The sequence below is a fragment of the Lygodium microphyllum genome, chromosome 8 (assembly GCF_053477565.2).
Source record: "Lygodium microphyllum isolate KBCC chromosome 8, Lygodium_microphyllum_v1.1.10, whole genome shotgun sequence".
In the NCBI taxonomy this organism is placed as follows: Eukaryota; Viridiplantae; Streptophyta; class Polypodiopsida; order Schizaeales; family Lygodiaceae; genus Lygodium; species Lygodium microphyllum.
Window position 1 is genome coordinate 141175486 of NC_141142.1, and position 23601 is coordinate 141199086.

The 23601-nt window shown below is 42.4% G+C and overlaps 1 protein-coding gene across 1 annotated transcript; it reads left to right on the plus strand.

Annotated features, from left to right (window-relative positions):
• The first annotated feature begins 750 nt into the window (after positions 1-750).
• LOC148032946 (light-harvesting complex-like protein OHP2, chloroplastic) lies at positions 751-23465 on the plus strand. The gene is made up of 2 exons (XM_087683631.1): positions 751-1276; positions 23207-23465. The coding sequence occupies exons 1-2, from the start codon at positions 876-878 to the stop codon at positions 23319-23321; spliced, it is 516 nt and encodes a 171-aa protein (XP_087539757.1). The 5' UTR covers positions 751-875; the 3' UTR covers positions 23322-23465.
• Positions 23466-23601: the final 136 nt, after the last annotated feature.

Genomic DNA, 23601 nt, shown 5'->3' on the forward strand with positions numbered 1-23601 from the left:
GGCATATCCTATTGATAAAAAATCAAAAATCTTATCTAACATCAGTGTTAGCTTGCTCTTGTTGAGAACCAGTCTAGATATAGATTGAAATGCCTAAGGTTTGACAATTGAGGTGAGTATATTTCTAAAGCATTTGAGCAATTTTGTGATGAGAGGGGTATTAAGTGTCAGTTGACTACCCCTTACACCCTACCTTAGAATGGTGTTACCAAGCGCATGAATAGGATCATTTAGGAAAGAATCTACAATATGCTTAGTTAGGCAAGCTTACTGCAGTATTTTAGGGTTGCGGTAGTTTTCCATCCAACATCATATGCATTATTAATTGTGTCCTGCTCATTGCATGGTCGTGTCTTTATCGATTATGGAGCTAGGTTCATTTTTCATACTCTACTTGTGTTTGAATGAGAGAGAGAGAGAGAGAGAGAGAGAGAGTGTGTGTGTGTGTGTGTGTGTGTAGACGTGATACATTGAAGCATTACGTTAGCAAAATAAACTTGTGTGCCTCAAGGATATGTGAAAAGTTCGAAACTTAATGCACCCATGTACACACCACCACTCAAACCACAGCTCAAGTTGTGTATTTAAAAAAAAACTTTGCGTGTGTGAGGTAGGAATATTCCCAGGTTTGGCACGTAAGAGGGTGTTCATGTGTGGGAGGTTGAGAGGATAACAGGAATTAAGTCAAACTAAGCCTGTAGGGGAGATTGTGCCACGTATGCACGTTTATATGCTGGGAAAGGATAGTCCCACTGTGGGTTGCTGTTCATCCTTTCTCTCAAACTCAACGACCGTGGAAGGGCACAGACAGGCACGGTCGTACGCACGCGCACGCACAGACCCCCTCTGCTAACCCACAATAAAGCTCGCTGGCTATGGCGTCTTCTCTCTCCTTCAATCCACCCACCATACCTCGCCTGTCACGATCCTCCCTGCTTACAATCCGAAGCTCCAAGGCAGAAGGCCCCCTCCGCCGCCCCACTGTTCCTGTCAAAGAAGCTACCCCCCCTCTCACTAGGCCCTCCCCACCCTCCACTGACCCGCCTTCCACCTCCCCTGCCACTCCCTCTTCGCCTCCATCACCCACACCGTCTTCGTCTGCTTCCTCCTCTTCACCTCCGCTCGCCCGACCGTCGACGTCGCTCGTGACTGTGGAGTATCAGCGCCAGCGGGCCAAGGAGCTTCAGGAGTACTTCCGTGACCGCAAATACGAGAAGCAAGCAGCAGAAGGAAGAATCTTTGGATGGAGTGTCAAGAATGAGATCAACAATGGAAGGTAAATCATGTGATTATGTTGCATTCTGGCAATGCTGCGATGTTCCACCTCGATGTTACACAAATTGCCTCATTTATACTTGGTTAAGCTCACCAAATTGTGATGCTCAAGCATGCGCTGATTCAAGCTCATTGGATGCGCATACATGGTGAACAGTCGATAGGGTTGCTCTCTTGGTCCTAACCAGAGTACATGATTTAGTGAATTTAGTAGCACACACGTCTTATCACACTCCATGCGCAAAGTTCATCGGGCAGGTTTGTACAGTGATGACTATTAACAAGTGGATTGTGTAAAGTAGAGTGCACAAGATGCCTGGTGGTTTGCAGGTCCACCGTTACTAGCACCCTTAGAGAACAGGTTGTCTTTGCCCTCTTCAATGCAAGGTGGCTGACCCTTCCCTTGCTCTTATCTGCACATACATCTTCAATTTCTCCCATCTCCTGCAGAGTGTATGGATGACTCTTGTCTGAATCCTAGAGAGCCTTGTGGTAGGAATGTCTAGTAGATTTCCATTACTAGCACCCTTAGAGAACAGGTTGTCTTTGCCCTCTTCAATGCAAGGTGGCTGACCCTTCCCTTGCTCTTATCTGCACATACATCTTCAATTTCTCCCATCTCCTGCAGAGTGTATGGATGACTCTTGTCTGAATCCTAGAGAGCCTTTGTGGTAGGAATGTCTAGTAGAATTAAGGCATGAAAAGATTTCATTGTTCACATGGACCAAGGTGATAATACTAGCAATCAACTCCCGTTTGTGATAATGTCCCCCAGTCCACTTTGTCTTGAGAAGTTTGGCATAGGAATTATGCTCATGTGCTAGCCAGAGATGATAGAAGATTGATGCAAAGTATATGTCAACACAATGAACATGATTTGTAAAATACTCAATGAGAATGAGCAAATGAGAATATGAATGATACAATGAGGGGCCTTGAACCTTTGTGTCTCAAGTACCAGGGAGAGATGAATGGGGAATGATGCTAGAGTATGTCATGCTTGTGATGGATCTCGATTTGCAGCAGAATTAGCAGCAGTCCATTGGCGATGATGACGATAATATCGTGGGCATTAGTATAAGGAGGAAAATGTAGTTCTCCAGGCTGCAAGATGTTGGTGATGACACCAGGCAGCAAAACACAAGGTTTGCCAACTAAGATGGTAGCTCCACAGGCTGCAGAGGATGATGCTGACAGTAGGTTGGCTTCCAGACAGTAAAATTGCAGACTGTTGAGTATAATTGCAGCAGCAGATGGTGATGTTTGCAAGGACAGCTGCTGGTGACTCTTTCCAAGTGGTTACAATCAGCTGGACAGCTCCGAATCAGATTGGGCGGCAGTGTATTTGGCTTCATTTGATGGCAGTAGGTGTGGGCATCAGTTGTCAGCAGTGACAACACCAGAGGTGGTTCCTTCAAGTGCAGCAGGCAACGTTCTCCAGAGGCAAGGCGACAGTGTGGAATGATGATGATGATGACTCATGTTAGGGGTGTGGGCTGCAGATTGTGGCAGCCAGATGATGGAGGTGGAGATGGCTGGCCGAAAAAGTGTAAGTGTGGGATGCCTACAACATACTCTTTTATAGAAGATTTCTAGGCATTTGTCCTACTGTTACAGGTGCTTTCGACAAAGATGAGACATCTATAACTGTTTCCTTGCAGGTGTAGTTGATTATTCTCTCCGTTTGGACTCTTCTACAGTCAAACACAGCAGATCTAGTGTGTTTGCAGGTCTAGAGACATGGATTATCACTGGTTCCAGGGCTTTGATGACTTATATGAGGAGTCTATTCATACTTCTTTGAGAGACGGCATGATAATCATAAAGATTAGAGGTCCTAGCCATTTGGTGAATGAGAAACCTCTCTTGCTAGGTCACACAGAGCGGAGCAACCATCTCCTCCCTCCTCTATTCATGTTTCCCATCAGGCCTATCCTTCTAGCTCTAGGATACTGGCACCATTAGTGCAGGTGCTTGTTCTCCCTTTTTTACCCAAAAAGGTCGAGTTGGATGGATCAAATTATTTGCTTTGGTCTTGTAGGGTGGAGTGTATTCTTGACACCTTTGATCTTTGGGAGTTTGTTATCCACCCTATTCCTTGTCCCATGGAGGATCCCTGAGTAGGATTGATGGTGAATTGTACAACCCTATGGGGTTGGCTTGTAGAGCGCGATATTTTCTCTTTATGAGCTTATAGGATTCTATCTTAGTGCATGTGCGTAGGTTGCGAAAGGTAGCACAAGTGTGGACAAAGCTTGCTTCTTTGTACCATCAAAATACATTTGGCCACTAGACTACACTTGAGAAGAAATTATGGATGCTCTTGTTGATGACTCTCCTTCCATGAAGGATCACATTAATAGGTTGGAGGACACGAGTGGTGAGCTTGCCTCCCTTGATAGGATGATATCTTTAGAGGATATGGCCATGATTGGTTTGATTCTGTTGTTGGTGTCTCCAAAGTGTGATATTTTCTATACCATCCTCCTTACATTGAGGAAACTCTTATTGGGTGCAATTACAAGTTGAAGACCTGTTTTCCTTTGCATTCACTACTCATTCTCTCTGCATGATATTCATGGCTCGATAGACCCGGATTATCCCAAGGACATCTCTTATTGGTTGCTTTTATTCCGTTGGTAGCATCTTCTTTTGTTTTCTTGTAGGTACTTTATCGAAGGACATCTATGGCTGATGTGTATGCTATGGGGGATTTGTGGTTTGGGATCATTTAGACCGACCACCATCTTATTACTCTTTTCCATTATATTCTTCTAGGGCTTCTAGACCCCGATTGGCATTGATGGCATCTCCTGAGCAGGTGCTAGTCCTACCCTCTCTCTCTGTATCCGACAAGCTAGATGGGATAAACTACCCTCTATCATTGTGCCATATGGAGTGTCTTCTCGACGATTGTGACCTTTGGGATTTTGTAACACTCCCTATGCCCCGACCTACCATGGATCCTCATGATGGTGTGACCACGGATTCGACAGCTTTATGGGATCAATTGAATGGCAGAGCTTGGTCTATTCACTTATTGAGTTGTACAAATTCTATGCTCATGCATGTCCGCTTTTCTAGATCTAGACATTTGGGCATCGATTATCTCAAGTTGAAGCTTTGACAGCTCTTTGTCATAGATCCCCCTATGATGAGGGATCACATCCACAAGATGGAGGAGATTCAGGATTTGCTTTCATTCGTTGGTACAAACATTTCTTCGAAGGACTTAGCTGTGGCACTTCTCTCTCATCTTCCGTCATCGACATATAATGTGTTCTACATCAGTCTTTTAACTTCTCGTAATGGGGAGACTCTTACTTAGGAGGAGCTAGTCCCATTGGTACTTGAGCAAGATGGTGTCTCAGTGAGAGATTCTTGCGGAGCTCATGCACATGGCCGTGCTTATGCGACTTTATCTATAGGTATAGGACAAGCCAAGCAGAAGAAAGGGAAGAGGAAGAAGTTGGAGTCATCTTTTGATTGTGATATAGCTTTTGTGGGGAAGCGCAGAGGATATTCCATGTGTTCTCATTGTGGAAAGACCCCGCCTTGAGGAGAAGTACTGGAGGATATATCCTCACCTTCGTTTGGGAGTGAAGGGTGGATCTACATCAGTGCCTTTATCTACCTCTACTTCGTCACTTTCACTAAGTCAGTGTTTCGACTCATTTCTTAGGTGGAGGAGCCTTTTTCGATTGGCTCGTCTTCTGAGCAACCTTGACTCTTTGACAACGATGCATGGAGTCCTATGACTCTAGGAGGTGTTTTATTGCAGGATCTTCCTTTGTCAAAAGGGTATTGTCACTATTGGTAACATTTCTTTGATGCCTATTAGTGGTGTTAGCACCTTGTCTCTATTGTTTGACCGTCCATTAAGCTTTGTTTTTGAGGCCCTACATGTTCTTGACTTTGGCTTCTCTCTTCTCTCAGTTCATGGCCTTCTTAGACTTAGGACCCTCGCCTTCATTGAGTTGGTCGTCTTTGTTGAGGATTCTTCTACAGGAGCCACTTCTATGATAGGTTTATGGGAGAGTGGGCTATCTATGCTTCATTCCCCTTCCATTGTGTAGGGCACTCCGAAACAACTTTCTATTGCTGTATCTGTTCCTGATTGTGCATCATCTCTCCCAAAGGTTCCATCCCATCCCCCACCATCTCATCTGGGGGTTTCCTCATACCTCCCATCCCTTTTAGAGAGGAATGATATTAGTGATGTGGCTGCGGATTTCCTCGCCCTTTGTGCTTCAAATGGGACTTCCAAGGATTGTGAGGAGTTTCTTCAAGGTTTCCAGTCTACTTTGGGCCTTTCTTTTATGTGGCTACTAAAAGCAATCTTCCTCCTTGCCACTTGGATAGGGTGGTAACTAACCTGATTAAGCACTAATTACAACAAGCATAATATTCACATAAATTGAAAATGCATACTTTACCACTTTAATCTTGGACATTAGACACCTTGTTGGCCCTAAAACTACTAAGTTTCTCTTGCTGTCAAAACTGACTATCAAGCCTCCAAACCAATTTGCCCCTTAGTTTGCTTGGGGATTGACTTTTACCTTGCTCTGTGAAAGACAAATTCAACTTCCAAATCTAATATTGGCTGGTTGGCCTCTTGAATTTCCTTGAAATTCTTGAATTTTAGTTGCTACAATTCAATTCCTAGACCCTCAATTCTGAGCACGCATCTCAAGGCAGCTATCAAAACCCTAATTTGTGTTGTAAATTAGGATTTACAGCAGAGATTGACTGAAATTTCTTTCCTGATGGCTTGAACTGTTGAAAAATGCTGAGATAACTTGAGAGACGATTGGGGGATGAGAGAGCATGCTACAAAGAGAAATTTCAGAGTTTCATTGCGAGAAATGCTAAAAAACTATTGGCGCCCTGCTTAGACAACCATGGAAGTTGTCACCTACAACTTAGGATCACCAGAAAGACTATTTCCTCCTCTTTATGTTGTGACCTGCACTAGGACCTTGGGCTACTGTCATCTTTTCTCGGAGGGCTCCAATTGCTCTTACTTGTTGTAGTACTAGTCCATGGTGGCTGCAAATCACATTCGCAGCCTTTTCTTGCTCTCTAACAATCTCATTCTCTCTCACAATGGTTGGAATAGACTTCCACCAATAGGCAAGTTTTGCCAAGTAACAGCCTTCTAATCCCATTTTTCAATGTTATCCAGCTTATTAAATTGATTTTTAAATTTTAATTTTGAAAATTATTTTAATAATTATTCTAGTGCTCAAAAAATTAATTGCACCAGTCAATAATTAAATTTGCCCGGCCAATTTGTCTTCTATGTATCCTTAAGCAATTATTAGCCCTTAGACTAGCATTAATTAATTAATTAATGTCTAGTCTCTAGTGTCACTACCGACATTAGTGGTCAATGAATTGGTCTAGGCCAAAATCTGACACCGGGTACCACCTAATACCTGTCAATCATAACTTATTATAACTTTTGCCTTTGGCACCAATTGATATCTCGGGGTCCTAGGTCCCACACTATGAAATAATTGACTTACACCTCACACGTGCAAGCCACATTAGCACATTTGATTAACTTTTAATCAAATGCTAAGCAAAGCAATAAAATTTCATGTCCTCTTGACAAACCACCCTCTTAAACTCTTTGCAATCGTCCTTGATTACACGACATTGGGCCAAAGGAAAAGCATATTGCACTGGAATTTCCATAATGCATCACAAACCACAACCATGCCTCAAATTGATCACAAACTGATTGCAAAAACCGACCAGCAATCAATGCAAAAACAGATGCAAAATTGATACCAAAAGTGATCGTAAATGGTTCTCAAACTGATCAAAAAACTGAGCTGAAATGTATCAGAATTCAATCTCAAAACTGAGGCAAACACTCATGCGTGATTGGTCATGAACTAATCCCAAACTGATTTCAAAGTATAGTCTTAGAGCCGCCATAACAACCATACTCATCTGCATATATTTCATAGTGACTAGTACACTGAGAGTAGTGACCCCATGATAGACATACTATTAGCATAGAACCTTGGATGTATGTTGAATACATTCGAGACACTACATATGAGAGCTGTTCACAATTGGCGGAGTGGAAGTGCTACCTTTCCCTTGAGCGTAAGACAATTGGCGGAGTGGAAGTGCTACTTTGGATTCTTGCTCTACTGAACTTGATTGAGCCCGAATTGAAGTTGACTGTAACTGAAAGGCATCTAGGTAAAGTTGCAACAATTGATGATGGTTTGCCAAGTCATCCTCTTCTATCCACTTTGCATCTATTGGTGAAATAGTACTGAAGCTTCACTAAGAAGCATATGGAAACTTTACCTCTCTAACTTTACTTGCCTCAAAACCTCCACTAGGTTGTAGGCCTTTCTTTCCCTTAAGCATTGCGATGCTTTATACTTTCACATTGTTGCAATTCCAACATAACAAATATGCAACTTTGTATCTAGTTGATTAGCCCCTCATGTGTACCTGACATGTTAAGAGCACCAAATGCATTAGGAACCATTCTTGTTTGCATACTTTGGACCATTGCAGTGTGACTATGCATGGGAATTCGCATACTACCAGCTATATCAAGATACATTTTCCCATATGTTGCATGCATTACTAGCTGCATTTTTCCTCATGACCAACACTATATGGAGTTTTTGCAAAACTGACATTAATACCATGAATTTGAAACATAGTGGACTGCATATATGCATTGTTGACCTTGCCACTTTGTATCCCATTATCATGCTAACAATGCTATACATGTGGTTGTACATATTACCAACCATACTCGGATATGGAAACTAGTGCCACCACCAAAGTATCATGGCTGCCCCATCATTGCATGCATGCTCTGCTATTCAAAAAGCATCGGATTGGCACTTTCAAGTTGGCCTTGCATATGCATGAATTGCCCCATCGACATCATTTGCTAACACTCACTATCCACATTTGAAGCATCATACTATTGTATTGTCTCTTCTTGGCAATGGAACTTTGAAACTAGTCTTCCTCCTCGGATAGGGTGGTAAATAACATGATTAAGCACTGATTACAACAAGCATAAAATTCACATAAACTGAAAATGCATACTTCACCACTTGAATCTTGGATATTAGACACCGTGTTTGCCCTAAAATTGGCATTCCTTTTGGTATTTCTTTAACTTGTATTGCAAATGGATGGAGTACAACTGAGATTCTTTGATCTCCTCCGCTAATCCAAGTGTCTCTTGCTGTCTAAACTGACTAACAAGCCTCCAAACCATTTTATACCTTGGTTTTTTCCACTTGCATGGGCAAGTTTTGTCAAGTGGCAGCCTTCTAATCCCATTTTCTAGCATTATTCAGCTTATTAAATTAATTTTTAAAATATTAATTTAATGATTATTCTAGTGCTCAAAAAATTAATTTCACTAGCTAATAATTAAATTGGCTAGGTCAATCTATCTTCTAAGTATCCTTGAGCAGTTATTAGCCCTTAGACTAGCATTAATTAATTAACTAATGCCTAGTCTTTAATGTCACCATCGACATTAGTGACCAATAAATTGGTCTAGGCCAAAAATCTGACACGGGGTACCACCTAGTACTTGTTAGGCATAACTTATTACAACTTTTGCCTTTGGCACCAATTGATATCTCGAAGTCCTAGGTTCCACAATATGAAATAATTTACTTGCACCTCACATGTGCAAGTCATATTAACACATTTGATTAACTTTTAATCAAATGCTAAGCGAAGCAATAAAAATTCACGTCCTCATGTCAGCTATCTCTTCTTCGTCATCGAGCCACCATTCCCTGCCGCTTGCCCCTTAGTGCTTGGTGTTTCTATGTAGCTTATGGTGCATTCGATAGTTCCTTGCTATCATCTCATAGTGAAGGGGAGAGTGCGCAATGGAGTGCGAGATCAAGGCATGAGTTGCAAAGCAGAGCTGAGAGTTAGAGGGAGTGAATGCAGAGATAGGTGTACCACATTGTGACGGTACACAAAATAATAAAAGAATGTATTTATATGTTGGGGTACATTAAGGGTGGGTTCACACCCATAAGTCTATTTACATGAAGACGAAGGGACTTTACACCCAATAACCTCCCACTTAAAGGCCCGTAGTGGTACCTTTAAGCTAACCAACTCCCACTAAACGAATGCAATGCTCATGCTGAGCCTTTGCAAGACACTTAGTGAGAACATTTGTAGGGTTATCTTGGGTTTTGACCTTAGTCAGTGTGACAAGACCATCATCCAAGACCTATCAAATAAAGTGATACCGAACATCTATGTGTTTGGTACGTGCATGGAACATGGCATTCTTAGCCAGACATACTACACTCTGGCTATCGTAACGAAGCACTGGAGTACGTGAAGAAAGACCAAAATCCTTGATCAAATGGCCAAGCTAAATAGCCTCCTTAGAAGCTTTTGTGGCTGAAATACATTCAACTTTTGTAGTACTCAGTGTCACAATTTTTTGTAATCTTGAACACTAAGAGATAGCCCCACCAGTCAAAGTAAAAACATACCCAGTGGTAGATTTCCTAGTGTCAAGATCTCTTGCTATGTCAGAATCACAAAATCCTTGCAACTCTAGTGTATCCTTTCCATAGTATATACACTTTTCTTGTGTACCTTTCAAGTATTTGAAGATACATGTAACGTGCTTGGTCCTCAAATCGCGGGTCACGTCTTAGCAGCCCATCAAGAGATATATCTAGAAGACGCTGCCCGGCACTCCCAAGGAATGACACGGGTTTTGCCGACTAGGGTCTCTCGAGTCTACCCCGCAACGGAACTTATCTAGCCGTTCACACTAGGTTCGACCTGAAGTTCGGGGTCCTGGCCAACATTGTCTAAGGTCATCGTCCGACCTTTCCTAACATTCCTCGTTAACATTTCCTTTGAGGAAAGCTCTCGGCTAACTGAGACCACCTTTCCGTAGGATAGACCCAATTGGTCACATCCCCTACGCTTCCCTCGAGGGTTGTCTTAGTTATCTAATTACCTACCACATTATGTTTGACATATAAAGGCAGCTTCCTTAATTAACCCGTTAATCACAGGTTCCTTTACGTAATTTAGGCAATAGACACGAAGACAAGATAAAACAAGATCAAACACTTCCTTAACTTATCTTCGGATTAATGTGTGTCTCCTGCCCATACAGGAGAATTAAGTGCTCCTTTCTGCCTCCGTAGAAAAATCCTTCCGTCTTCCATAATAAAACCCGAAGGTTTATCCTTCCAAGATTCCGCCTTGTAACTAGTATCAAGGCCTCGAGATCCCATCTCGAGTCACGTAGAACACTTGTGTAGGGCCCGGAGGCATTGGGATTTACGGCCAGAGGCCCCACTGGCACCCAAGCGTCCTCCTACGCCAAGTGATTTCCACGGAGAGACCTCTCGCAACGGGTTCGGTCCACATTCCCGGCGTGGATTCATAACCCCCTTGGTTAGGGTTTGGCGGTACGCGGGGGGAGGTAGCTAGCGCCCTCCTTCCTTAATTATCCCTTTAGGAAATCATCCATAGCTGAAACACCCAGCTTAAAAACAATCACTAGGGAAAACATCCCTTTTGCTTCCATGGCAATCAGTCATCTCAGACCCGGCCATGCAATCATCGAACACACCCCACTTGGGTTAACATCCAAAACCACATTAACAAATAGTTGAATGCACAACCTCTTGCTTCAAGGCATCGCAATCCCATTGTATGCACAATCAGAATTTAACTTGGATGTATCAAAACACTTGCTCGAGGGATTTACAACCTTTTCAAACAACCAAGCATAACTTGGGTCAACAATCCATCTTTAACAAGACCAACTTTCGTTAAAACCATTTCAACAGTTCCGAGCAATATGCTTAGCATGAATCAACTACCCTAAAGTTCGCTCTCCCCCTTGGGTTAGGGCATCGCAGGGTCGATTTAACAAGTTTCTTCTAGGTCCTTTTGTCTTGCGCGGCCCTCGACGGTTGTGACTTACTTGACAATCTGTCCAGTTCATTGAGTTTCACAACCATAGAGCCTTTGATGGACAACCCTTTGTTGGAAAAGAAACGACTAAGTCCTTGGAGTTGGGTTCTTAAGTTTTCAAGGTATGGCAATAAACCTTCCTTGTTGGTCATCAGTTGGGACATCAACTTTAAGTAAATGCAACATCTTCTAACCTTCTATCTTTAAGTGTGATACTATGCAAAATCTTTCTAGTCAAATTCACTCCTCATGCGCTTGGAGCATACCAATGCAATAGCCACTCTTATCACCTTTCCACTCTATTAGCCCCATTAAAGTGATATGCAATGAGAAGTTCATGCATTGATAACCTCTAGACCCTAGTGTATCCACCTTTGTGCGGGTGTTTGCAAGGTAGACATATATCACAACAACTATTGTGTCGTAGGAAATTTCTTAAGTATGTATTAAATTCGTGAATGGATACATCATAGTGTAGGACAACTTAGAAGTTCAAGAGAGTAGTTTTGATATTGATTGTAAACTTATTTAGGATGCAAACTATGTCATAACCTCAACAGAACATTATATGACTCGTACTAAGCCTTAATAAGTTTGCATCCTATGCGGGAATAGATTAGAAATTCCTTTCATTTCATGTGATAAATCATGCTTATAGATTTAATTATGTGTACAATGGAGGACAGACGTTCCTTTCGAGTTTTACGGGTCACCTGGATGTGGAGAGAGGGTGACGAGATGTAACGGTTAGTTGCGACTCCACTGGCATTTCTATCTTCGACCGCGGCTTCCGTGCTAGTACTCTTAGTAAGCTTTCCGTTTGGAGCTATCTTGCACACACGATCCTTCACCCTGGGTCCTTGATGTGGTGGCTTTGTTCAAGGGCGGCTCACAAGTGGTCACCAAACCGATGAGGGAGATGAAAGTTCGATAGTGTTTGTGACTTTGAAAATCGCCTTGGCTGGAGATAATCCCTAACTTCCCCCCCCCCCCCCCCCCCCCCCCCCCCCCCTCTCTCTCCTCTTCTCCTTCTCTCTCTCCCTCTTCTTCTTCTTCTCTTTCTCCCTCTTCTCCTCCTTCTTCCTCTCCTCCCTCTTCCTCTTCTTCTCCTTCTTCTTCTCCTCTCTCTCCTTCTTCCTTCTTCTCCTCACTCTCTCTCCTCCTCTTCTTCTTTCTCTCTTTCTCTTCACCTACTCTCTTTCTCTCTCTCTCTCCTCTTCTTCTCTCCCTCTTCTCTTCCACTTCTTCTTTTCTCTTTTTTTTTTTCTCCTACTCTCTCTCTCTCCTTCTCTTCTCCTCCTCTTACTACCTCTTCTTCCTCTTCTTCTTCCACTACTTCTCTCTTCTCTCCTTCTACCCCTTCTTTTTCCTCTTCTACTTCTCTCTCTCCTTTCCTCTCTCTCCCTATTTTCTTCCCTTCTTTCTCTCTCCTTCTCTTTTTCCCTCTCTCTCCGTCCTTCCTCTTCTCTCCTCCTTCTCCTTCTCTCCCTCTTCTTCACTTCTTCTCCTACTCCTTCTCTTCCTCTTCTCCCACTCCTTCTTTCCCTCTCCTTCCTTCACTTCATCTCTCCCTCTCTCCTCTCTCAACGCTGATCACGGAAGGGGGGGGGGGGGGGGGTTACTGGCGATCGGCGAGATAGCGCAGGCCTGGCAGAGCTAGTTTCGAGGGGGGGGGGCTGCCTGTACGTCAGGCTGGGGGGGGGGGTTTGTTGTGCTGTGACGGAGGAGAGGGCGCTGTAATTCACCAGCAGGGGGGGGCCTGCAGTGTCAGTTGGAGGGGCCAAGGGGGCTGCCTTTCTGCAACGGAGGGAGAGGGGTGGTTTTTATAGGTGGAGGGGGGGAGGTGGCAAAGCGGTGCCACCCGCCACCTGGGCCTGCATGCCCTCCCCATCTCTAGCTCACTCCCTCTCTCTCTCTCTCCCTGCCATGCTCACGGCAGGGGGAGAGAGAGGGAGGGAAAAAAATTTCAGAAAAAAAAAATCAAAAAGGGGGGGGGGGGAGTTTCTATGGGGGAGGCACGGGGGCACATGGGGGGGGGGGGGGGAGGGAAATGTTACAATACATTTCATTGCTTCCCAATGTGGCTTGCCAGGGTTAGATATAAATATGCTAACAACTCCCATTGCATGAGCAATGTCAGGGCGAGTTGCAACCATGACATACATCAAAGATCCACAAGCTGATGCATAAGGTATACCCTTCATGGTACTAGCAGTTGCATCATCCTTAGGGCAATCAGATTTGCTAAGCTTTGTATGTGGTGGTAAAGGCACACCAAGAGGCTTAGCATCAACCATATTAAACCTGTCAAGTTGCTGATGTACTTGTCCTATGAGAGAAACAACAAATGCTGCCCTCTGTCTCTTTTAATGTGCATGCCCAAAATGTGTTCACTTGTATGTGGTGGTAAAGGCACACCAAGAGGCTTAGCATCAACCATATTAAACCTGTCAAGTTGCTGATGTACTTGTCCTATGAGAGAAACAACAAATGCTGCTCTCTGTCTCTTTTAATGTGCATGCCCAAAATGTGTTCAGTTGCCCCCAAATCTTTCATGGAGAAGGCTGAACTCAGCTGTCTTTTAAGAGTATTCAAAATACTTTTATGCTGTCCTGCAATCAGCATATCATCCACATATAAAACTAGCACAGTGAGGCTTCCATCATCAGCCCTTTTAGTGTATAAGCAGTGATTTGCATGATTGCGTTTGAATCCATGGCTAAGCATAAAGGTATAAAATTTTTTGTACCATTGTCTAGGGGCTTGTTTCAGCCCATATAAGCTGCGTTTCAGCTTATAATCCAAATGCTCTTTTCCTGGAATAGCAAATCCTTCTGGTTGCTTCATGTACAACTCTTCATCCAAGTCACCATGAAGAAAAGCAGTCTCCACATCCATCTGATCCAACTCTAAATCTAAGGATGCAGTGAGAGCAAACAAAAGACGGAGCGTAGTTATCTTCACCATTGGTGAAAAGACCTCTTGGAAGTCTATACCTTCCTTTTGTGTATAGCCCTTAGCAACCAACCGTGCCTTTTACTTGGGCTTCCCATCAATACATTTCACTTTGTAAACCCATTTATTAGGAATAGCTTTCCTATCCTTGGGCAAAGGTACAAGCTCCCATGTGTTATTTGCATATAGAGACTTCATCTCTTCCTGCATAGCAAGCTCCCACTTTCTCTTGTTTTCACATGACTGTGCCTCTTTAAATGTCAGAGGCTCACCCTCATCAGTCAACAAAATGCAATCCAAAGATGGCTGAAACCTCTATGGCTGCCTTCTGACACGCGTAGACCGTCTGATTTTCAGCATTTTCTTGCTGCTGTAATTAATTTTCAGCATGTTCTTCTTGTTGTCCTATTTCACCCTGTGCATCTATTTGCTGTCCATGATCTTCTAGCTGTAGCACAATAGGTTGCTACTCATTTTCAGCATCAAAAGGGACATAACTTTCAGCTAATGGTTGCTGAATGGCTGGCTGTTCATGTTGAAATTTGACCTTCTTTTTGTCAAGATCACCATGTGTAGCATTTTTCAGCAACTTTGCCTCATTAAATACTATATCTCGGTTGCGTACTATCTTCTTGCCCTGAGGAAGCCAAACTCTATAACCCATCTCCATATCCCATGAAGATGCCCTTGATGGATTTCATGTCTAGTTTGGTCCTTTGTTCTACAGGTACATGCACAAAGGCATCACAACCAAAGACACGCAAATGGTCATATGAAGCAGGTTTGCCAAACCAAACCTCTTCAGGAATGCCATTTTCCAATGTATGATTGGGAGAGCAATTGCATTCATGAACTGCAGTTTTAAGAGCCTCTCCTCAAAACTGCTGCGGGAGGTTAGCTGTGGACAGTATGCATCTGACTCTCTTACAAAGTGTGCGGTTAAATCTTTCAACCACACCATTTGATGCAGGATTATAAGGGGTTGTTAGCTCCCTCTTAATGCCATGCGTCTCACTAAACTTGTTAAATTCATTTGAGACATACTCACCCCCATTATGTGTTCTTATGGCTTTCGACTTAAGCCCTTTCTGTGTGGTGACAAAAGCATGAAACTTTTTAAAAGCATCTAACACTTCCTTTTTGCTCTTAAGTACATACACCCATGACTTTCTACTGAAATCATCAATGAAACTAACAAAGTACCATGTATCCCCATACGAATTAACATGCATAGTGCATACATCAAAGTGTACTAAGTCAAGAGCATTAGACTTCTTAATGACACCAGAGTAATAAGGAGACTTCACATGTTTTTCATATAAGCAATCATTACAAAATTTGAGACCAGAGCCTTTTACATCAAATCTCTCTAAAGAGGAGAGAACCTGAAGGCCTTTCTGGCTCATATGACCAAGTCTTTTGTGCCAAAGCTCCATTTGTGAATGGACTTCAGCCACAGCCAAGAACTTGCCAGGTAATGCTTTACAATGCAAGTAATATAAAGTCCCCCTTTTGCTGCCTTTAACAATCAGCATAGAGCCCTTATGGACCTTCCAAGATCCACCACCAAAGGTAGTAAAATACCCTTTATGTCCAACTGATAGTAGACTTTTCTTTATGCCAGGTACAACTCTGATATCCTGCAAAATCAGCTCTTGGCCATTTTCAAGAGCCAAGTGAATGGTGCCAACACCCTCTATCTCACATGCATAGTTATTACCCAAGTAAACCTTGCCTAGGCAACCTGCAGTGTATTCAAAAAATGACTCCAAAGAGGGGGTAACATGAAAAGAGGCACTGCTGTTCACTATCCATGATTGTGATAGCCCATCATGAGTGGAAAGTAAGGCATCAATTACCTCCTTTTTGGTGATGTGCATATCACCTATTGCTGCCATAATATCTGTATCATTACATGAGGCTACAACAAGTATCTCTTCAATGTCAGGAAGCTCTTCAATCACCACACTAGATGCAACATTTGCCTTTGCAACTTTTTTTGAGGAGGAGATGTCATCGTCTTTCTTATCATCCTTCTTTTTCTTACTGTGTTGTTTCTTTCTTTCTTGCTCTTTCTTGAAGTATTGGCAATCGAGCTTTTTATGCCCTTTACGCCCACACTGATAGCATGTGACATCCTGTTGTTTGCCCTTGCTTTTGCTTCTGCTTTTCCCTTTATTGGCTGCATTACCCCTCTTTTCAGACCTGCCTCTCACATGGTAAGCTGAGCCATTGCTTTCACCACTAGACTTTCTTTTGATTTCTTCATTGAGGATTGAATCTCTACCACCATCAAAAGTCAAAGCGGGGTTGTTGCTAAGTGACATAATCAAAGATTCCTACTTGTCAGGCAAAGCCATCAATAAGAAAATAGCTTTAAATTTATCATCAAAAGCTGCCAAACTAGAGTCCTGCAACTGACTCAAAACCCCTGTGAAAGCTCTCAAATACTCAGATACTGGCTTAGACTCATCCAATTCCATGTTCACAAGTTTACACATAAGATGCACTTGATTCATAGGAGTTGTATTTTCATAAGTGTCCTTAAGCTTTTTCCATATAGCATAACCTATATCAAGATGCTTGATGTCTGTCAGTACATCATTAGACACTGCCATCTTAATGTATGCAATGGCATTCTTATTAAGTCTAGCCCAATCCACATTTGTCATAGCTGCAGGCTTAGTCTTCAAGAGAGCATCTTCACAGTCCTTGAGAAACAAAATGCCTTGCATCCTATCCTTCCACAAGTCAAAGCCAGTGCTAGCAAACCTCTTGATTTCAAAGAGGAATTTAGTGTCACTACTGCTAGAAAGCATTTGCAGCCATTTTTCAGCAATAAACCAGAAATTCAATGCTGCAATTTATGACAACAAAAAATAAGCTGAATATTCAGCTGATTTCAGTCCAAATTTTCAGCAAATAATAGCAAGACTCAGTCCAAGTACATGTACAGAAGTAGAACGAATGACTTTCAGCAGTATGTCTGTAATTTCAGCATACATTAAATGCATACATCAATGCTAGGTAACTCCCACTTCAGCAATATCACCAAAAATACATCTACACCAATCCCAGATCTGCAAATGATCTCTAAGACTGTTGCAACATGAATAATCAACAATACATAAACTCAATAGGAGCTGTCCAACATGTGTACTGCATACGTATGTGCTTGTATCATCTTTTGATATCCCAAAACACTAAGAAATCTCTGTAATTTCTCCAAAATCGCACAAGCAGGAGATAAAAATGCTCAAATCGCTTTGCTTATAACCGCAAGATTGCTTCAACAATATTCCCAAAGTGCATTTCACGCATTAACTTTGCCAAAATCCACAGATTTCAGCAAAAGCCCCAAAATTTCATTGACCGATCTGCCCCGATTGCATTAATACATGCTTGCGAAAGCATAAAATGGGCAAAATTAGCAAAATTTCGGAAAATTTTGCAAAAGCCCCAAATTTCTCGGGTCCAATTATGCACCAATGTTAGCCAATCGGACTCAACTGAACAAAATTTCACCAATACAACAAAAGCCCCAAATTTTATGGGTCCAATGTTGAGAAATTTCACTCAAATGAGCAAAATTTCGGTAAATTTGGCGAAATCCCCAATTCAAACGTGCACAATGTCTGCAATTTTTGATGCAGATGCCTCAATTTTGCATGAGCAGCACTCAATCTGAAAAGCCCCAAATTTCTGAGCATAAATATGCACAAATCTGAACTCTGTGCTTACACGTGCGAACCCCTGTCAAGCCAAGGGGAAATTCCAAGAGATTTTTTTTTTGGGTGGTCTTTAAAATAAAATGACGTGACAAGGTCCGTTGACTTGCTAGTCATGTCTTGTCCTTCGACCGTCAGTCACACAGGTTGCGCCCGTCGGCAGTCACGCAGGTTGTGCTTGTAGGTTGGTCCGTTTGACTTTCGTGACCTGGAACCCCCCCTCGACTGCCCATCTGACTCACGTGACGTAGGAACCCCCCGTCGACCTGTCGTGACAACTGATTTTGTTGCCACCTGGTTGTCACGTGTAGCGGTTGGTGCCCGCGTGCATTGCAAGTCGTGGTCGCTGGTTTGCAACGTTGTGCTGGATATGAAGTCCACTGTTGTTGCCCGCTGGTTCACTTTGGTAGCGTTGGAACTACCTCCTGGTTCTGTCCGACTGCTACTCGTCTCCTATTAGTTGACGGTCACGAGCTGCCTTTGATCTTGGGAAGCGTGCACTCTTGTGCTCTGATACTAGTTTGAAGGGGAGAGTGCGCAATGGAGTGCGAGATCAAGGTGTGAGCTGCAGAGCAGAGCTGAGAGTTAGAGGGAGTGAATGCAGAGATAGGTGTACCAAATTTTGACGGTACACAAAAGAATAAAAGCATATATTTATATGTTAGGGTGCATTAAGGGTGCGTTCACACCCGTAAGTCTATTTACACAGAGACGAAGGGACTTTACACCCAACACATAGTTCGGTTAGAGGTTGGGCTCACCCATCCTTGACTAGATTTTTTTGGAGTGACCCATTTGAGGCCTCTTTGTCTCCAGTGCCCATTGGTGGACTTTCATTTGATTAGATGTTTATATGGAGAGGGGCTTTGCTCCTTCGCTAGCTTTCTTCATCGACAGACTATCTCGGCTTTGGTACCTTTTCCTGCTACCCTCAGATTTGAATCTCCTTTGGCCTTCCGCCACATTTAGGATTTGAGAGGGGGTGCTAGCAGTCATGTGTCTTGTGTGGTCATCTCTTGCATGTGAGCCTTAGTTTGAGTCAGATTAGACATTTGGAGCTCTGACGTTTTCTCTTCTGTCATTCTATGTGTTTTAGATGCTTTAGATGGAGGGCACATTAGTGCATTTCTTTTTGTGCACTTTTGGCTATTTTTAGGGGGTTTGACTGTATTTAGGGTTTTTCCTCTTTTTTATCTATATACAAGTAGCCTGCTCTTCCACTTTCATTATCCATCATCGATCCTTCGTGATTAGCCAACCCTCCTCATTCTCTCATCCCTTTACTACCGTTCTAGCGCCCACATTGACGTGTAGAGTTGCATGTTGGGGCTAACTGTTGCAGCCTTGTACCTTTAGCCATTGCAGTCACATTGTTCCTTCTCTCTCCTGCATTCTCTTTGTCTCCTCTCTGTGTTCACTTTTCTCTTTCCGTTGCACACTTCCGCATTCTATGCTTCATAGGCCTCTTCCTGGCTTATGTGGGCTCCTTTTCGACATCAAGTAGACCTAACTGAGCTTCAGCAAGTGCTCCAGTGTGGCCAACAATAGCAACAAACGGGTCAGCATGGATAGCCCAGGTTACGGTTTTTTTTAGGCCTCTTCCTCCTCGCATTGACAGTAGACCTACTACTTACTCTATGCAGGATAGGTGTGCTGTTTATTTTGTGTAGGATAGACGTGCTGTCTATTCTGTGTAGGAAAGACCTGCTACTTACTCTGTGTAGGACATACTTGCTATTCATTGTGTTGCAGGACAGACCTGTTGTTCATTGTGTTGCCGACAGACTTGCTGTTCATTGCATCGAGGACAGATCTACTATTTATTGTGTTCAAGATAGACTTGCCGTTAACGATTGTTTAGGACATACCTGCTGTATACTGTCACAACAAGCTAATTGATTGTAAAAGTCTATGCCTATTGCCATTTGATGATATTCAAGTACTCTAGTGGATGTATTGATGTATGACATTGATGCTATGCACACGGATATGCTTATGGAATGTCTTGAGCTTCATATTTGAGGTTGGTTACATGTATTGGAGCTTTGGCCGATTGCTACAATGATCATTGGCATTAGAGGCTTGAAGATTCTCTTGGGTTTTATGCTCTCGTCTCTACTCTTAATGTATCTGAGATTTCAAATGGCCATGTGCTTAATGTTTTGAGCTTACATTGCTCATTTAGCATTCGGTTTTGTTCTAGTGGGAGACACTTGAGCTACTTAGCTATCTTGCATTTGAGCAAAGGTTTGGGTTTATGTAGTTGAGCTTACTTTAGTGAGACCGTGGGACTTAGTTGAATTATGTCTATGCTTATGTCTATGCTCTCTAGATGCTATTTGGATGTAGTTGTTGCCTAGTGGGTTGATTTGATTAATGCTTTGAGCCAATACCTATCTTTGTTAGGTTGTTGTCAGTGATGTATTTATCTTGCTTGGCTATGTATTGAGCTTCTTTACACTTGCTTAGTTAGTTGTGCATCTAGCAGTTTTCTTCCATTATCTTGAGAGTTACTATATGCATGGCAACTATGCCTATTGAATTTATTCCACTTTGATTCATTGATGGATTGGACAGTTCTCAGAACTAGTTGCATGCTCAGCGATTGCTAGTGGTTTATGCATCATTTATGAGGGCAGATGCTTTGACTTGATCGTCATTCTTTGGCAATTAGTGGACAACCCTCTTCTTCGCTGGATTTATTTGTTTAGACACTATCTTGGTCTTGATTTTGGCCTGTTTTGTTGTCATTTACAACCTGTTTGTCTTGGATTGTGCTTTCATTCATTGCATTATGGCTGGTAGGTCAAATGACAGTGCTATCTTCAACATTGACAAGTTGGATTGCACAAATTACAGCTATTGGAAAGCACAAATTTGGCAGATTCTAGTGGAGAAATTGTAGAACAAGCCATTGAGACATGAAGGTGTAAAGCCCAAACTCTTTGATACAAAGAATTAGGCTTAATCGGATGAGTTATGTAAATCTACGATCATTTTGTCACTCTCTAAGAAGGTTTTGTATAATGTTGTCTCTAAAGGGCAGTGCCAATGGCTTTCTTGCCATGGGGCAACTCAACAAGATCCCATGTGTGATTGGTGGCAATAGAATCCAATTCTTCTTGCATGGCCTGTATTCAATGTACATCTTGCTAGGCTTCTTCAAAGGAAGTAGGCTCATCGTCATCTAATAGTGAGTCCTTAAATGCATATTCATCACAAAAAGCATCTACTTCGAAAAAAATCAGCCAAACGAGCTCCCCCTACATCATGTGCTGCATGTTTAGCAGTCCTAGTGTGTCGAGGTAAGGGAGCATCCATTTTACTCTCCTAGAAAGTCTGTAACAGCCATCTTGGAACTATTTTGGCTGCATTTTGCCCTTTCTTGTTGTACTGCATGTTCCATCATCAAAACCTTGCTGTTTGGGAACATGTGGTGTAACAACAGCTTGCTGTAATAAATCTGTCCAGCCATTTTCAGCATGCTCAGATCCCAAAGAAAGTGATAGGAGGACTTCAAATACATCACCCGAGTCATAGGTGGTTGGCATTTCAAACTGATCATGCAAAAAGGCTACATTTTCAGCAAAGGTCACATGCCTATTGACAAACACTCTCTTTCTATATGGATCATACATATGATAGCCTTTGCTTTTTGAACTATAGCCAATAAAAATGCATTTTATGGCCTTGTCATCAAGCTTACCATGAAGCTCTTTCGGTACATGTGCACAAGCTATGCATCTAAACACTCGAAAGTAATCAACCTTTGGTTTCTTGCCATGCCAAGCCTCAAATGGTGTGTTAGTCTTTAGTGCCTTTGTAGGTGCACGATTCAAGACACGATTTGTGCAATGAAGACCCCCTAACCAAAACTTGTGTGGCAGCCCTTTGCTCTTAAGCATGCGTCATCCCCCCCTCTATTTGTGTGTAGACTGCACCTTTAGACATGTTTCTGCTTCCAATTTTGCCACCAAGTGTTTGAAGTGTATAAATACATCTCTTTTTGCCTTCAAATGATACACCTAAGTGTACCTAGAGTAGTCATCAATACATGTAACAAAATACAAATGACAACCAAGTGCTCTAGACCTCATAGGACCACATGTCAGAGTGTATGAGTTGCAATTTTTGGACAGCATGCACTGCACCATCCTTCTTGAAAGCAAATCTGTGCATTTTCTCAAGAATGCAACCCTCACAAGCATGGGGAGGTGGAGAATCCAAAGTAAGCAAAGCATCTACCATCTAACACCTTTGGAGAGACACAAGACTACCAAAGCTCATGTGACCAAAGCAAGCGTACTAAAGCTCCGCATTTTACAAAGTGGGCGCAAGACTGCTAATTGCTAAAAGTACTCAGGATAAAGAAAAAATGTACTCAGGATAAACTAGTGTCATTTTGAAGTTATTTTATTTATCGTAATAATTAAAGGGAAAATATTTGTGAAAAAATGATAGGAAAGACTCAACATGTAGCCAACAGTTAAGTGTCCCACCTTGTACAGAAGCACAGATTGCCTGCAGCTTTGCACAGTCATCTTTGGAGCTAAAATACAATGGCAGACAACTTCTACAAGCCTCCTGCTGTAACTGAATTGCAAAGGGTACAATTTGGTCCTTCTACAAAGGTAATGTTGCTGAAAGCTAAACATATCAGGACAATGGCAAGGTATCCATGTACAAAGGGCCATTGAAGAAAAGGTCCCTCTGCACAAGGAACGGCTAGGACATCCCATGCCTGCCTTTTGGCTGGGTGACATGTAGATATGTGCTAGAAACCTTAGCTCTTATTGCATCTCAATCCCAGAGAACAAAAAGATGAGAGTATAGACTTTGCCAAAAGGTGTTAGCAGACAGTTGCCATAAAATTTGGAGCTCTCCTATCAAATACAATTTGATCTTAAAATTGGCATGTTTGTGTGTGTGGATGAAAGGATAAAGCAGTGTTAATGATTTGTGAAATAAAGGTTTTTCTTGATCATTCTAAAAAAATTGTATCATCATGCCAAGAGTTTGGGTTCTCTTTGATAATTATCAGTTGCATGTTTTGTTCTTTCTCTGTCTGCTTAAGTGCTGAGTAAAGGATGAAAATGGATCATTGTGCCATGAGAGTTGGGGGCCTTTTTTTAATTGTCAGTTGCATGTTTTGTTCTTTCTGTCTGCTGAAGTACTGTTAAAGTGCAGTGCAAAAAACTGGCAGCTGAATGTGATTTGTCTTGTTAGTTTTGGAGATGCTGAGAGATCATGTGACTTCTCTTTTGCAGGTGGGCCATGTTTGGAATTGCTGTTGGCCTTCTTACAGAGTACGCTACAGGGTCTGATTTTGTTGATCAAATGAGAATCATCATCTCGAATCTGGGCATTGCAGACCTGGAGTGAAGATCTGTATTATATTGTGTGGGTTGCCTTTGAACTCCTGGTTTTGTTCACATATGTCCCATTGTATGAAAGGGATGAGGAGCTGGCCATCTGTTTTGTATATGTGACCTGTAATAGTTCAATCTTGAGCGTCCACTTCTGTTTGATCTGTTTTTTGCCAAGGGTGGAGATGTTGAAACTGTGCTCTGTATCGAGATCACCACACAAGTAAGAGTGGTGGCCATGATTGCAGAGATCACCTCATGGTCATAAAGTGATCTTTGCCATCAGTGTTTCATTC